We start from the raw sequence: 17,391 nt of genomic DNA, 5'->3' as shown, positions 1-17,391 counted from the left end.
CGTCCCTGACAGAACACGGTCAAAGTCCGAACTCATCTCTATTGGTATCTTTAATATATAATTACAATATTTACCGATATCAGCTATACCAATAAGTTATGAAACGTATTAAGATATTTCTCCACTGATGTCACAATCAGTCATCAGTGGGCGGACTCCTCGCTAGCACTATAGCTCTTAAGAAACTATTACTGTCATTCTTTACTGAGATATCATTATTACTACCAAGTTGTTTACACAATAATATATCGATTATAGTAGGTTTAGGAGTGGTAGAGTCAAATCGTTGTTTGTTATAATATGATTGAGCTGGCTGGACCTGGTTCGTCTCTAATATAAAATTGATATATTGTTTGTTGTTGGGCTTCGATTGGTTAGTGAGATTAATGGATACCTACCAAATATCCTTGCCGTCTACCAAGTATATTTCGCTTGCATTAATATCCAGTTTTATTCGATCTAAAACAAATGAAGCCGTTTCAAGAACCAACACTAAAGTTCACAGGATAGAACCAAGCACGTAAAGTCATGTAGTGGAGCCAGGCCTGGCTCAGGGGCGCGGGGCTGGTCACGCGCGGCCCAGCATCGCGGCGACGTCGCCCGCGGACTGCGAGTGGAGCAGGGCGCCGCGCGTCGGCCGAGGCGCCAGCCGTGGCAGCGCCAGCGCCGGTGCAGCGCCCAGTGGACACCCCGTAACGAACTCGTGTCGCGTGGCCTCTGTCGACGTGATGCGACGCTTTGGATCCCACCTGCAAGTAAATTTAAATTTAAAATATCCAACACATACCAACTCGTTAACTGCGAGGAACTTTAACGAATTTCACACTCAAAAACCTATGTCTTTCGGTTTTCAAAATAAGTAATTTGTTAGCGTCAAAACTATGCACTTCGTTCTGATTGGTCCATTTTCGCGATGAATAAAACAAACTGATTGTTTATTGAAAGCGGCAGTTACTAAAGCTCGAAATTCAAATACATTCCAGCATTGTCTTTAAGATTAACAAAAAAAAGAACACAAGAAACCTACTTAAATATCTATACTAAAATATCGATCTAGGCTTCCAGTGATCGGTCTAGAGCTAGATTGGAGGGCATTGACCTCATTATACAACATTATAAATTACGAAACACGTTATAAGATGACGTTTATAGGTTGCGTGTAAGCACTATTATCTAGACGTAACTAGATTATAAGCACTGGCTACAAAACGTTGTTTTGTTTTTTTTTAGTAATTGAGATTTGAAGTGACTGTTAGATTACTGATTTGCGTACCGAATGTAGACCAGATAATAAGATAAGTATCTAGGTATTAAATCGACCTGATTAATCATGTAACGGATATTCCGACTTCAAAAAATAAGGTTCTCAATTAGTGTCTTTGTATTTCCTACTAATATAAATGCGAAAGTTTGTGATGATGGATGTATGTATGTTTGTTCGTCTTACACGAAAAAACTACTGAACGGATTTGAATGAAACTTTACAGTAATATTAGTTATACATCAAAGTAACACATAGGCTACAATTTACAATGATTTTGTGTAATTTGGTTTTAATATAACGATACATATCAACTAACTCGAACCTACTCTTATTGTAAGTACGTACTAAGTTCCCATACCGTTGAAACGTGAAACATATTGCATCTTGTAATATATTTAACATCATAAATTATACCATGTCTTTAGCAACATGAATTGCTTTTTTATGTAATACACGCTTTTCTTAACTGAACAATTAAGATTTATTCAACCAAAAATCATATAAGTCAGAAATAAAAACAGCTAACAATACTGATTACAGATATGATCTAATCGCGTAACATTTAGTATAAACTGTGATTCAATTCTATAATCTTCCGGGTAAAGAACAATAAACGTCTCTGAAGCAATCCAGTGCCCTATTATGAAATGGGCGAGAGAGGCGAAGATTTCTGTGAAAGTGCGACCGGTCACCAGCAGTGGAGCACGGATTTAGGGCGGATCGGAGGGGGTCGTATGCCCGTGCATCAGACTTCTTTCAGTTACAATAATTTATGTTAAAATGGAGAATGCTAATCTTAAAGGTGTGTAGAGCTGGCTTTGAACCAAAATGTCATAAATGCGCTAACCACACCAAGATAAGGTTTATGTCATATATTAATGTTGTGGGACCAAAAGTCCAATTCTAATATTTAAACTTTTATCGTAATCTGTCATTAGAACAATGTGTGTCATTGAAAAATAAATAAAAAATGACACATGTGGTCTTGGTCGCTCTATGCGGGCCGCTTCCAATAAAGCGATCTGGAGAACTTTAAGAGAGGTCCATGTTCAGCAGTGGACATCCTGCGGCTGTTGATGATGATGTAGTCTTGAAATATTAGAGCCACCTAATAACAGCCCGACTACACCCCTGTCTCGATATACATTCAACCGAAATCTAGGTACAGGCTGGCCTACTCCGGCCATCTGGTTTAGTAACTCGACGAGATACTGTTACTCAATACATTTAATATACGTTCGCGGCTAGATCGGAATGGAATGTACCTACCCTGTTAAACTTAGACTAAACTTGTGGAATTGATTATTTTGTAGATGGAATTACTGGGCATTATGAGGCTTAATATCTTATGTTGAAGGATGACGAACGCAGTGGAATGCCACGCAGTAGTTTGTAATTCAACGTCCTGATGTTACTACTGTTTATGGGTTTGTATCGCTCAACAAAAGACGAGCAGCATGCTCGTCTCGTCATTACAGTAAAAAGATGTCTGTGACAGAACAAAGTAGATTTTGATTACATGAACAGGCTTGGTAGATCAGTTTCAGAGTTATAACTTACATTTAAACAACGATAGCGCTTCGTAGCAAATAGTTTTGTCTGCAATAAGTATCTATTTGTCTTCTAAAACAACTGTTTAAAAAATGTAAATTAACTTTTTTAAATAAAAAAACATAATGTAATTTCGATAAACTTCCAGAAATTTCTATATGAATGAAAAAAGCGTGTGGGATCAACCCCTCATTGGAGTAGAATAAGGGCGGCGCATATAGTCTGAATTGATTCTAAATTAAGTACTTGTTCTATTTATTTTTATATATTAGTGTATAGGCGAGCGTACCAATCATCCTAATGGGGTGGTGCAGGGATATAAGAATTAGGTCCGTAATGCTCTTTGGTGAAGGAAAACATCGTAAGGAAACCTGCATAACTGAGAACTTCTTTATAAAAATTTTGAGGTTACTCAGTCTGCCAATCCAAGGCCTAATCCCTCTCGATAGTAGAGGACGCCTGTGCACAGCAGTGGGGTAATATATAAAACAGGACTAATATTATTATAGACAATATATGTAGAGTCTAGACCCATTACTGAGTTATGACCTATCTTATCATTCATACATCATAAATAACATCAATTATTAAGTTATATGAATGTACCTTCACATGGCGTATTTATATTTATCCGGAGCGTTGAGACCATGGAAGGGCCGACCACATCCTGCGCTAATCTACACACTGTCCTTAATATGTGATGTTATATGGTAAATGCCCTCATCACGGACTCATGTAAGAAATATTTTTTTTATTTTATTAGTTTTATGGTGATATCTATTTTTTTTTTCATTCAATCTAATGGCTGTAGATGTGGCACATCTCATGTTAGCTTTATCACATAAATTTGCCGCACTGCATCTAATATATGACATCCACCCATGTAAAAAATGATTCATTATTTTGATATTTTTTTTGATGATTTATCTTAGTTAACCTATAACCTAATTGCGAGAGAGTTGAAACAGCTAACAAGTCGGCTTTTTCACATAAACTTGCCGCACTTCATCCATTATATGTTCAATTTATAACACATTTTTAAATATTTATTCAATGAAAATTTTCAAACTAATTACTAATTATCAATATTAATTTGAGCAATAAGTTAAAATTAAATTTCTAGTTACAGGTTTTCACTTATGAATTGGTAACATAATTGTGCATTGCAATGTATGAGGGTACTCACAAAATGACTACGTAGGTATATTATGTTCACTGTTTTGAAGTAATTCGGGCAGTCAATTGAGCCATTCGCAACATTCGCTATAAACAAATATCTTTAAGTATGCCAGTAAATATATTCATTAAAATATCATATCAAAATAAAAACACAAAGTAAACAGTGCTTGGTGGCAGAAATAGACACAACGTTAGTTTCTAACCAGTCAGACTCTCCAACGCAAAAGTTCATATGTTATCCTGTTTATACGCCATAGTTATTGAAGATAACTGCGCTATTTGTTTAAAATTGACTGTAGAATCTAAATTGTAATACGGTTTATTCAGTTCAGAAAGATGAATCACCAACTTTCAAAACCAATAAATCAGGATGTATATGGGTGCGTTTACCTCACGCGTTAGAACGTGCCAGTGGCCGATGGTGGCTGAAACTGGCCCAAGGCGAACCTACCACTATCACTTTTGCCGTCAGCTCTAGAACATTCGATATGGCTTTCATAAATAACCATTAACCGACGACCTCCGATGCTAAGGGCCAGCGAGACTGGAAAATACGTGAAAGGATAGGACTTGATTTATAAACCGCCTCATGAGAAGATTATTTTAGAAAGGAACGCTCTAATACCGTATTGGGTAATGTAAGGAATAGGTTAGGATTATGTCATCGAGCGTAGAGGACGTAACTAATTAAAACGAACATGCCACTTGGCTGTATGGAATGCGGTACCTTCGCCATTTCCTTTTCAAACGTATAAATAAAAAGAAATGATTTAAAAAGAATTTGGACACAAATTGTAATAATCAGATTTAAACAAAATGAATTTTACTGGTAACCTAATTAACACCTTGAGTCCTTTATAACAAGCATTAACAAGTAACATAAATTGTAATAAGTAATAAAAATAAATCAAATCAAATGTTGAATTATAAATTCCATTAAATAAATATTAGCCCGAAACAGCATCTGCAAGAGGTACTTAATAATTATTGAAAATTATTTAAAAGATTGAGAACTATAAATTTATATACATATTGCAAACAGCTTACGTAACAATTTCAAATATTTTACTAACAACCGACAATTGCTCCAGTTAGGCGACATTTTTGTCATCCTTATAGTGAGTAAGGATGTAATTCGCGGAGTAAATTAAGAAACATCTAGGACGACTAATATAAATAATTACTTAGTATCTACAATTTACATTTAATTACACGTCTGATTACATCGACTTTTTTGGAAACATCTGCCAAGTTTGGGCATAACCTTTAAAAAAATATTTGACATTATTAAAACTTACAGGAAAATATAGTCTATTTTTAAAGTACACAGTGTCGCTTTTTCCAGAAAGACCATGCTCACAAGTGGAGCCGCGAGCAATACCTAGTGTAATAATTCAGTTACCCAAACAAACATCTGATCCAATTCCAGTCAGGCACACCATAAAGAAGATAGCAGCAAGTCACCATAAAAAGATTTACTATCAGACGATATGTAATTAAGAACGTTCCACGTTCTAATGACAAACAGACGATGCGATAACTTTCGTATTACATAAAATCGTGGCACGTATGTAATTAGATGCCCGGTTACTGCATGTCAGTAAGCAATCGGCATAAACGGCAATGCAAATGATCCGATGCTAAGTATGTCGGGTTAGGTACGTCGCACACAAGAAAGACAAGCGCTTATAAAGCTATGTTTAGACTAGCGATTTTTCGCATATATATAGCGCAAGACCTTTCGGATATATGTACATTAGTGACAAAAGTTCTGCGAGCTTTAAAATTTGCATATGTCATCTGTATATGTTTACGCGCATAAAATCGCATGCGAAATATAGCCTGCACTTTTCCTTGGTAAACTAAACCGCACTTAAGATATAAGAGAATAATACTACTTACATCGTAGCAAATAAAAAACTACGCCATTAACAAACTAATTAGGCAACTAATTTGAAATCACGTAAACTCGTTCATTAAGTTTTCTGGAATAATTTGTACGTAAACTGTACATCCAATATAACGTCAACTGACGAAATATCTTATGTCGTATATTAGACTTGTTGCTTATTCTTTTCGCCTAAATCAGATCACCTACAAATATAATATTAATTGCTAAGTAATATAAATAACATGTTCTTTGTCACGTTACTAAAGTTGCTTTTTAAATAAAATATTTTGAACAGGTACCCTTTTGCACTTCGAAATGATACATTATGTTGCATAATTAAATAACATTAAATGCTACGCCTTGCATTTGTCTCAGTATGCGCTGAACTTGGTAACATGTTCGCACTGTGGTACATTTTGATACATGAATTCAATTACATGTGTAGATGCGATCTGAATGCCTTTTGATAATACACTGGTTTATCTGTCAACATCATCATCAGCCGTAGGATGTCCACTGCTAAACATGGGCCTTCTCCAAAGATTTCCAGATCTATACTTTACGTCTATATATAGGTCTATCTATACTTGCGTGTAATCCGCCGCTTTAGATATATAATTAAGCACCTTATACAGTGGATATTTGATATGGAACAGTATATTATTGAATTAAAATTTAATTCATATTTCTACACAAAATTTTTCGAAGAATGTCCTTCAATTTTGGACCATATTTCGCCCAGGCCCTATTTATATAGAGTTTTTCTCAAAATAAATGTAAGTAACTAACTAGTTTTTATTAAATATGGTTACGATTTTTTCTGTCTCATATATATATTTGATAGTACGAATGTATTAAGACAAATAAACATAGACAATTTCGGAACAAAATCCATAAAATATAATTTCGTTATGTACATTTATTTCGAGAAATATTCATAAATTATCCAAAATCTTTTTTTTGTCACTGTTTTTGTACGAAGACTTTTTAAACACCCCAAAAACTGTTAACATTTCTACAATGCCTATAATATAAAAACAAACATGGTTCTAACAATACAAATTGATATAACGATTCTTTCCTGTACATAAAGTGACCGTTTAGCATGTCTGTATGTTTGGCGCGTCTTATTGCATCATCTTTCTTTCACCCAAGATGCAGGTGACGCGGCATTTCGCAGCAATTGTCGGTATAATACATTTAGGAACAGATAATTGATTTGGTATTTGTTAATACGGCGCGGTAAATTATACATAATATGTATTCATTAACTGACTGCCTTGATGGCGTAGTTGTACTGCATGCGCGGTGCGACAGCGCTCTGAGGTCCTGGGCGCGAATCCCGGGTCGGGTAAAGTGATATTTGGGTTTTTCTGCTCAGTATCAGCCCGGAGTCTGGAATTTGTGCCCGATATGGCGATTGGCTCGCCCCCTATCACATCATGGGACGGAACACACTTGGCGAAAAGTGGGTGCCCTGGTTGCGCCTCTGCATACCCCTTCGGGGATAAATGCGTGATGTTGTGTGTGTGTGTGTGTATGTATTCATTAAAGTTGCTATGGTTGAACACGGGACAGTCACCGGGTTTGAATCCCGCGATGTGTTTTATGCCCAATAGCAGCGCGGAGTTTGAAATTATTGCCCTGTATCGCGATAGGTTCGCCCTTACATCAAGGGACAGAACACATAGGCCAAAAAATGGGTGCCCTAGTTACACCTCTACCTAATGCTTCGGGAATAAAGGAGTGATGTTTGTTTATGTTATAATTGAAAAAATAATATTTACTATCCCCTATGAACATCCATATTGCCAAAGATTAAGAACAAGGGTCAGAAGGATGGTATTTGTTAAACATCAAGCCAATTGTTTGAGACAGTTTTTACACTTCAAACTCGACTGAACAGGCGAAGGATAAACATTTCTCATCAGTCAACGCTCTATCTGAACCCCACTCCAACTACCATCCCATACAGTGGGATGATTTTGTTGGGCACGTATAACAAGAAATATCTTATCGTAAAATGCTTATTCCATGCGAATGTCAATAAAAAAAAAACATTCACGTAGATTTGATAACCTCCTTCTTTTTTTGAAGTCGGTTAAAAAGTCATCATGCCTTCTCAAATAACCTATTCATGAATAATGAAAATGAAATTCACCTTATAGACAAAAATAGGACCAGTGTGATTCCACCATCTTGTTCAACAGCTTTTACTTACAAAGCATCTAAATTCAATTCCTATTGCCCTTCCGAAACTTGTCAAATAAGAACTATAATTTACTACAAGATGAAAAAGAGAGGGATAATTTTAAAATAAATTTCCCCCTTATCAGCTGCTTACAACCGGTGAACACTTATCGAATATCAGATGATCATTCGGCTGTGCGGTAAATATTCAACATTTTGAAACGCAATTAACCATACCGCAAGCCATCTCGCGTAAAGCGGGCCACGCACTTTCACCGCGTGCACTCTCGCCTCTGGTAATGCAAATACTTCCGCGGCGCGAATCAGTGAATCGGCTGCAGGTTCGATTCTTGATATAAATTCAATTTGAGTGATTCGAATATATTTTGTGCTTGAGTGGCGTAGTTGTACTGCATGCGCCGTACAGCAGCGCTCTGAGGTCCTGGGTTCGAATCCCGGGTCAGACAAAGTGATATTTGGGCTTTTCTGCTCAGTATCAGCCCGGAGTCTGGAATTTTGTACCCGATGTAGTGATAGGCTCGCCCGCATCACATCCTAGGACAGAGCATATTTGGTGAACAGTGGGTGCCTTGGTTGCACCTCTACATACCCCTTCTATTTATTTCCAATAGATGGTTCAGAAAATAAAATGAACACTCTTAAAGAAAGGAAAGGGTTTCGGATATAGGAGTCAATGTCAATGATAGTAAAGACGTACGCAACACAAAATATATCATTTTCAGCTCGGCAGCGGCATCACCTCAATCGACACGATTTATATTATAGACCAAATATTACCATTGAAGATCATTAACAACAATAAAAAGGTGTTTAATTGACAACAGATTGTGATATACAATGGAAATTATATTAATCGCTGGTAGACCATTCTTCGCTCACAATGGTCGCTTCCCATTCCGGGAGCCGCACTTGACTGCGGCAAAAATGTGTGAACTTGCAGTGAAAGTCACGGTTATATGTTTTTTTACTCCAGTCTTAAAGACGTTAAGCGCGTATGAGACGGATTTGGAGGTCTTAGCATGAGACCTTTCTTCTATTATGTCAGTTAAATGTGCTAGGTAAATGACTAATATCGAAAAAAAATATTTAACTGCTTTTTATTTTATTAATTGAAAATAAATCTAAAATTTCAAATTTCTAACTATAAAATATCGAAATTTCATACAAACTATTACCTCCATGTGCCTTTGGGGATGATTTCCATCATCATCAAATCATGTTTTCATACTTATGTACGTTTAGTATATATATAAGAATATGCGTAGTTTAACAGCAAGTGCTAAGAATTTTATTATGTAGTTGTAATTTATATTGTCAAATATCAAGGTGAAGGGGATATAGGCCCCACTAGCATCTAAATTCGTCCCCAATAATTTCCATTCATGTCATAAACGTAAGCAAAAAGTTAATACCCGCGTCTTTATGATGAGCTTTAGTATTTGCGATTGCGCAATCGTAAATTATCTCAAAACGTATTTTTGCATGAAAATGATAATCTAGCAGATTATACCCACAGTTTTTATTATTCAGGTCTTATGAGAAAAATATTTCATTATTTTTTTATGCGGCCGTTGTCGGAAGTCATGAATGAATACCTGAATATGTTTTAATTCTGTAAATATTTGTGTTGATTCCCCGGCGTACGAAATAAGGAATCTATGCTCATACTTAATAGGAGGTAAAGTTTGCTGGTTTGAAGATAGGAGGTAAATTAACACTCTGCTATGTATGGAGGTTTTATTTCTGCAAATACTGAATCTATATTAAAATTGATTTCATTAAGAAGTTGTTAGTGGAAAGGAATAAAGATCTCAAAGTAATTCACTTAGCTATTTTCGATAGATAATAACTTATTTCTGCTAATTTTTCCAGGAGTATGGCCTAAAATTATACTTAAAATTTTATCAAAATCAATAGAACATATCGAGATTATGTTTTTAAGGGACATTTTGTCCTTCGTGTGTAAGAATTCCTTGCGGAATCGTAAATTGTCACAGAATACGGACTGTGATATAACAAATATGTGCAGAATTCTATAATTCCGTGGCCAATGTTACTAGTTTTCTATATTACGTAACTATACTAGTTTGTAGAAAGTTCTCATAACCTGTTCCTTTTGGCAATATAACAGCTTTGCGTATGCGTTTATTAATAAAGTGAGGAATTAATTATCATACGATATATTTTCTATTAATACGTAATAGATGCATTATTATGTAAAAAATACAATAAATTTAATTATTAGTTGTGCCACAGAATAAAATATATACACTTGATTTTTTTTTTATTAAATTGATGTTTTATCTGTGTTCTGCCTTTTGCATTTCATTTCATTTTTAAATAGGGAATAAAATGAGATTCCACAGATCATTTTTTTTTAATAAGTATGTGAGTTGCCTGTCTTTCCATTACTTTTTTTAGGTCTTCTTGAATCAAATACATCGGCACTTCTATTCCCATAAGAACTAGTGTTTATGGTTTCCATAGACAATTCACACTATGACGCAATGGTCACAGTTCCCATGGTCCCGCGAACTGGTCCGATGATAATCTCATACCGTCTGAGAACCTCGTGCTATCCTGATGGATCTACGCGTGATTTAATAGCTTTTGGGATGACGTAAAGTAAGAGCTGGTTTAGATATTTATGTCTATAACGGGAAGGAGTCGACTTCACCGTTATAGAACCACATTACTACGGAAAATCAGATTAATCCGCGTAAAAATATAACACTAGAATTGAGAACTTCCGCCTTTTTTGGATATCGGTTATAAACAGATGTGAAGTGACACCTCTCTATCTTTATTGTATGGTAAGATTAAAGAGTCAAGGAACACCTACTTCCCTCCCCACACTTCCTCACTGACTCCATCAGCTCCATCCAAGTTTTTTCAGCAATATCTACCGTAATTGACTAAAGAGAGGTTTTTCGAAAAATTAGGAGTAGCTTAAAAAATCGGAGAAAAATGTGTCGATTTCAAATATGTATAAAACTGAAAAATTTATGTCGGGGAAGTGAATTAGAATGCCAAGCAACGCTGTAATAATACTATGTAAACAATACCGAGTAATTACATTATCCATTGGTTGGTAACAGATACTTTTAAATGCTAATTCAAGACTCATTTTATTAAATAATTTAAATTCTTTACAAATATAAATAACTAAGTACAATTATAAAGTTATATCCTTTTTTAGTTTCGCGATGAAAGTGATTTACATGCCCAGCGTTTGTGGTGGGCGACTGAGCGCTTATGTTGGGGTCACTGTGCCTCACGACCAGGCCTTGTATCCTCAACCGATATTGATTTCTAAATTAAAGGCACTTCGTCAAACAATAAACAATGTTTAACAGTAAAGTAATAAAAAGATGATATAATATATGAAAGACAAAACATTTGAAGACGCTAATAAACCTAAAACGGGAAAGCGCAGACTACAGTCTGGTTTCCTCTTCCGGTATTTTATAACGTTTAGTCTAACCTTGTTATTGTAGGTTTTATTCAGTTTCCTTATTTGTCTAGTGGCGTCTTTGGCCTGAGATGCTATGCTAAATTCTTTAATATATCGAGATACTCACTCCAGACACCTGTGCAGGAAATGCAGGAAGGCGGGGTCGTCTGTCCTGACGGCGGACGCAAGGGTCCTGGAGCCGGGCCGCCGCTTGCGACCCTTCGAGTTAGTCACCGTGCGCGGCGAGCCCTTCGAGTCTGGGAATTAACAAAAAACATCACTTTACATTCCTTTTTTAACTTTTAGGTTGAAGAGCTAAAAGTGCCCTTTGGAGTGTTGTAATTAATATTTATGGTATTACTACTATAGATGATTGTGATGTCTACCATCGGCCGAGCAGCTTCTTGGTCTCGTTACTTATTTCAGAGCCAAAATAGTCCTCCCTTTGTATGAACGTACTTAGAATGGCGTCAAGGAAGGGCAGGTTTTCCCCTTGGATTTTGTATCAGTATAGTACTTTTAATAAATGCCAAATATAATGCGAAAGATGTATACGCCCATATTCTATTGCTTTTTTTACGTAATATCAGATATTCGTGACACGGACATGCTCTCAGTTCAAACTATAATAACACATTTACCCCTGCTAGAAAGTTCTTGTTTATTGGGTCTCTAAAGACCTTATCGAAACTCGGAACTGAGCGGTACATGTCTCCGCGCGGCTATCGATTTAAAATACGCCATTTAATAGGAAACATTCCCATGGTGGATTAGAGTGGTTATATAGAATATCATGCCTTTATTTTTCTAACGTATGTATGCAGTTCAAAGGTATCTATGGTGACATTTCTGTGAATACGTCAAAAACGCTTTGATTAAATATTCCTGGCTCAAACAACCTCCGCTTCTGAATCCATCTTTCTCTTTAAGGCTAGCTCAAACAACCGGCACTTCTGAATCCATCTTTCTCTTTAAGTCAAGCTCAAACAACCTCCACTTCTGAATCTTTCTTTCTCCTTTAAACTGGCAGCTCATAAAGTTCTGGGACTGTAATACTTAGGTTATCAATTGACACGCATTGGCAAGCCAATGCTAATTCTAAAAATAAGAGTTCTTACCAAAGAAAAGCCTCTTCCTGGTGGCATGTATGAGAAGGTCAGGCGGCGGCGGGCCGAGTAGCTCCATGATGCACGCGAGCTGTTCTGCCTCGTTCTCCCCGGGGAACAGTGGGTAGCCCGTGTGCAGCTCGGCCAGAATGCACCCTGGGATATCAAATAACGAAATTCCATGTCAAACACAAAATAGCTAAACACATTCAAAAGTTAACAATAAAAGTTTCCGATATAGTAATAGACTCGCTTCTATCTCACCGTGGGACGAAATACGCACGATGAAAAGTGAGTGCACTAGATTCGCTATCTCTTCGAGGATAAAATTGGTGAGTTTGTTAACACATTTATTAAGCCAATTGAAGACTTTAAATTGGCTATAACATTTGGTTATAGCATGTTTTTTTCTGGTATAAACAACAAACTGTTTATTTTAAGTCACATAAAAAATGTTCTTTTTAAACTAGATGTTTGTAGGTTATTAATTTTTTTATTTATAGTATTTACGACAAACAATCAAAATCATTTTTACCATGTGTCTAATCGACTATTAAACACATACTGTCTTACTTATAAACTTGTTTTAGCAGAGGTGATTAAGAATTGCTTAAATAGCTGTCAAAAACATCACCGGTTCCTAGTTTAAACCTAATTAAGAGGCAAGATGGCGGGTGACTTACAGCTGATCGAGTAAATTTGTATTTTAACTAAGTATAGCTTTGCGACATTTATAAGTAAGACAGATTGTATTAGATATGTGTACCAGTAACGGAACCTACATAGCTCAGTTCAGCTCGCGACCTCGTCATCACTACAAGCACGCTCCATGGCTGACGTGTTGGTTGTCACGTCATTACACAACATCTAGATTTGCAGGTGCGCACACGCCTTTCCCCGGCTTTCTACCGGTTACGCAATCCTTATCGCGCGTAATCGGTCATCCCGTTGACCGGAAATTCTTACGCACCGAACATAAATGTTCATTGATTATTTGATTGTTTACATCGTGTATTTATTTATAGTGTCGGAAGTACGAGTCGCGGTTGATGCGGACTCAATATGCCTAAATGATGCTTTATAATAATGTGCCGAAATTTCTACAGAAACACGAGTTATATCCGACAGTAAATGTCTCTGAACTACAACTGCATAGCTAGTGCTCATCACTCAGAGTCCATAATCATCATACCTATTATAAAATAAAATTCCCGTCTTGTCTCTCTAAACGCGATATATTCAAAAATTACTAATAGGATTCCGAAGAAATTTGACATGGAGATAGTTTACGATGGAACAACATAGGCTACTTTTTATCCCGTGAAAACATATAACGGGATTTTTATCCCAGTAAAACATTTTTATCAATTGAAACTGCAAACAATTTGTTGTTGATAGTTTGAGGCCCTGATGTTCTTCTAACGAGACGAAAACGGAACTGATCGCTAGTTTATTAATAAAACAGTGCACATATGTTGGCACAAGTAAAAAAATCAATGTAAATCACAAATCCGAGACCCAGTAATTACATTTTAATCCACAGTTAACAGTTTTGGTAGGAAGTTTGTAAGGTTTGAGGTCACGTCGCCAGATGGCATGTAAAGGTTACTACTGCGCTGATCCGTCACGAAATAATATGATTAGCCGTCTCTGTTATATAACGCGGGTCACGCATTTCCATTTTTAAAGTTTACTAGCTTTTGCTCGCGGTTTCACCCCTTGAAAAAGTTTATCCGGTAAATGTCTTTTTATATATTTTTCCGGAATAAAATGTAGCCTGTGACCTTCCGAAGGTCTTGAACTACCTCCACATAAAATTTCTTCGAAATCTGTTTGGTAATTTTTGAGTTTATTGCGTTAAGATGGACGCGACGGGGCAATTTGTTTTATAATATTATGAAAAGATTAATCTGCTTATAATCTTGCTTGAAAAGATTCCTACGGATTAATAAAATCTATCATTTTAGTTGACTTGACTTTATTTATTTACTAGCTTTTGCCCGTGGCTCCGCCCGCGTTATAAAGTTTTTCAGGCTAAAGTTTTCCGTTATAAAAGTAGTAGTTTCCCGGGAGCCTATGTTCTTCCCAGGGCCTCAAACTGTCTCCATACCAAATTTCATCTTAATACATTGGGTTTTTTTTGAGTTTAACACGTTCAGGCAGACAGATGCAGCGGGGGACTTTGTTTTATAATATATTTTTTAGAACTTTTTAAGAGGAATAATCCCGTCATACATCATTGTTGCATAACTTTAACCGTTTACGCAGCGCACGCAACGGAAGCTGTCAAAACTAATAATTTTTCCCCGTTTTTGCAACATGTTTCATTACTGCTCCGCTCCTATTAGTCATAGCGTGATGATATATAGCCTATAGCACTCCAGGAACAAAGTGCTATCCAACACAAAAATATTTTTTTCAGTTCGATCTGATAGTTCCTGAGATTAGCAATTACTGCTCCGCTCCTATTGGTCATAGCGTGATGATATATAGCCCATAGTACTCCACGAACAAAGAACTATCCAACACAAAAATATTTTTTTCAGTTTGAACCGGTAGTTCCTGACATTAGCCATTACTGCTCCGCTCCTATTGGTCATAGCGTGATGATATATAGCCTATAGCACTACACTAATAAAGAGCTATCCAACACAAAAAGATTTTTTCAGTTCGAACCGGTAGTTCCTGAGATTAGTCATTACTGCTCCGCTCCTATTGGTCATAGCATGATGATATATAGCCTATAGCACTCCACGAACAAAGGGCTATCCAACACAAAAAGATTTTTCAGTTTGGACCGGTAGTTCCGGAGATTAGCCATTACTGCTCCGCTCCTATTGGGTATAGCGTGATGATATATAGCCTATAGCACTCCACGAACAAAGGGCTATCTAACGCAAAAAGAATTTTTCAGTTTGGACCGGTAGTTCCTGAGATTAGCCATTACTGCTCCGCTCCTATTGGGTATAGCGTGATGATATATAGCCTATAGCACTCTACGAACAAAGGGCTATCCAACGAAAAAAGAATTTTTCGGTTTGGACCGGTAGTTCCTGAGATTAGCGCGTTCAAACAAACAAACAAACAAACTCTTCAGCTTTATATAATAGTATAGATTTATGTATTTATTTATTAGCACTGCCACATTGTACATATAATAACAGTTACACATAGTTACACTAGTTTTAAACAATAATTATGTCACTGATATGTACAACAAGTACGGCGTACATAACATTCTCCACAGCACTCAGCGAGTAGCATATTTTTATGGGGCCTCAATACGGTACACATAATATTAATAATAATGAACAATTTTTTAAACTACAGATACAATATAAAAAAACAAAAACAAAAACTTAACTTCTATGACAAAAAAATAAAAAATAATTTTATAATAAAATAATATGACTTTATGATTAGATGGCAAAATTTTAAGAAAATAAACTTAACTGAAAATAAATTAAAAGTTCAGTTTCTTCAGATTTCTAATAGATTATTACCTAGTGTATTGTTTATCAATATATTTATTTACCTATCAAAGATATTTTTTTAATCTACAATACGTTTTTTTTATATTTGAACGATAATGTGACCCCACTGCTACTTTAAGTGGAGTGGAGACAATAGAATGTCGACTGACGAGGGATGATTTAATACCCCTCGGCAGTTGGCACAATTATGCCGGCTTGTTGGACCCAAATATATACAGGCATTTTTCTAGGTATCTCTTCTGCTTTGTATATATTACCAACTAATATTATAAATGCGAAAGTTTGTGAGGATGGATGTATGTGTGTATGTATGTTTGTTCCTCTTTCACGAAAAAACTACTGAACGTATTTGAATGAAACTTTACAATAATAATAGATATACACCAGAATAACACATAGGTTACAATTTTTAATGATTTTGTGTAATTTGATCATAATACAACGATACATGTCAAGTAAGTAAAAAAAAATATTCTAGAAAACTCCTTCACGCGGGTGAAGCTGCGCGCAAAAGCTGGTTACCAATACATATAAGCCAAGTCAATACTAGACTACAAAGCATTAAATATTTAACCTGCTGCATTAAAGTCGGTAAAATTTACTATAATGATTGCATCTTTCCACAGTGTTACATACCCATACTCCACATGTCAATAGGCGTGCCGTACTGAAGCCCCAGGATGACTTCAGGGCTGCGGTAGAACCTGGACTGGATGTACGTGTATACCCTGGCGTCCGTGTAGCACGAGCTGCCGAAGTCTATCACCTTGATTGAGGAACTGCCGCGCGCTTTTAGCAGGATGTTCTCCTGGAATAAGAGAGTTGAGTAATTGGTAAAAAGATCTTTGCTGGTGGTAGGTTATATTTTATATCTACTCGGATAGCAACCACCGTTAATAAGGTATTAAAACGCTCGCCATAGGGCTTCTCGTAAGTGTCACGTTCCGAAATCAGCCTGTATATATCTGATACTAACAGGCCGGCATAATTGTGTCGACTGTCGTGTAATCATGTCTCGTCAGTCGGCATTCTATTGGACCCCACTCCACTTACCATCAGGTGCGGTGGTATCACTTGCCAGTATAAAAAAATAAAATCACTTAACGCCATTGTACATGCAAGCACCGCAAAAGTAAACCTTAATACGAAGAGATACGGTTTGCGCGCACAGTGTAGCGTATGGCTTAAAATTCATAAACGATTCGACACAGGCGCCGCATACGTCAACTTTAATACGAGTT

At 36.4% G+C, this 17,391-nt stretch overlaps 1 protein-coding gene across 2 annotated transcripts in view; it reads right to left on the bottom strand.

The window, feature by feature from the left end:
* Nucleotides 1-200: 200 nt before the first annotated feature.
* Nucleotides 201-17,391, bottom strand: part of LOC115445976 (dual specificity tyrosine-phosphorylation-regulated kinase 2) — a 71,882-nt gene continuing 54,691 nt past the window's right edge. For both annotated transcript variants that reach the window (XM_030172502.1, XM_030172504.1), the window contains 4 exons: nucleotides 16,787-16,958; nucleotides 12,669-12,812; nucleotides 11,678-11,807; nucleotides 201-749 (listed from right to left, as the gene is read on the bottom strand). In XM_030172502.1, the coding sequence (XP_030028362.1) occupies nucleotides 569-749; nucleotides 11,678-11,807; nucleotides 12,669-12,812; nucleotides 16,787-16,958 (627 nt within the window). In that variant the 3' untranslated portion in view covers nucleotides 201-568. The remainder of the gene's footprint in view (nucleotides 750-11,677; nucleotides 11,808-12,668; nucleotides 12,813-16,786; nucleotides 16,959-17,391) is intronic.

Source organism: Manduca sexta, chromosome 23, assembly GCF_014839805.1.
Source record: "Manduca sexta isolate Smith_Timp_Sample1 chromosome 23, JHU_Msex_v1.0, whole genome shotgun sequence".
NCBI classification, from domain to species: Eukaryota; Metazoa; Arthropoda; class Insecta; order Lepidoptera; family Sphingidae; genus Manduca; species Manduca sexta.
Note: the sequence above shows the minus strand (reverse complement) of the source record. Positions and strands in the feature narration are given on the sequence as shown.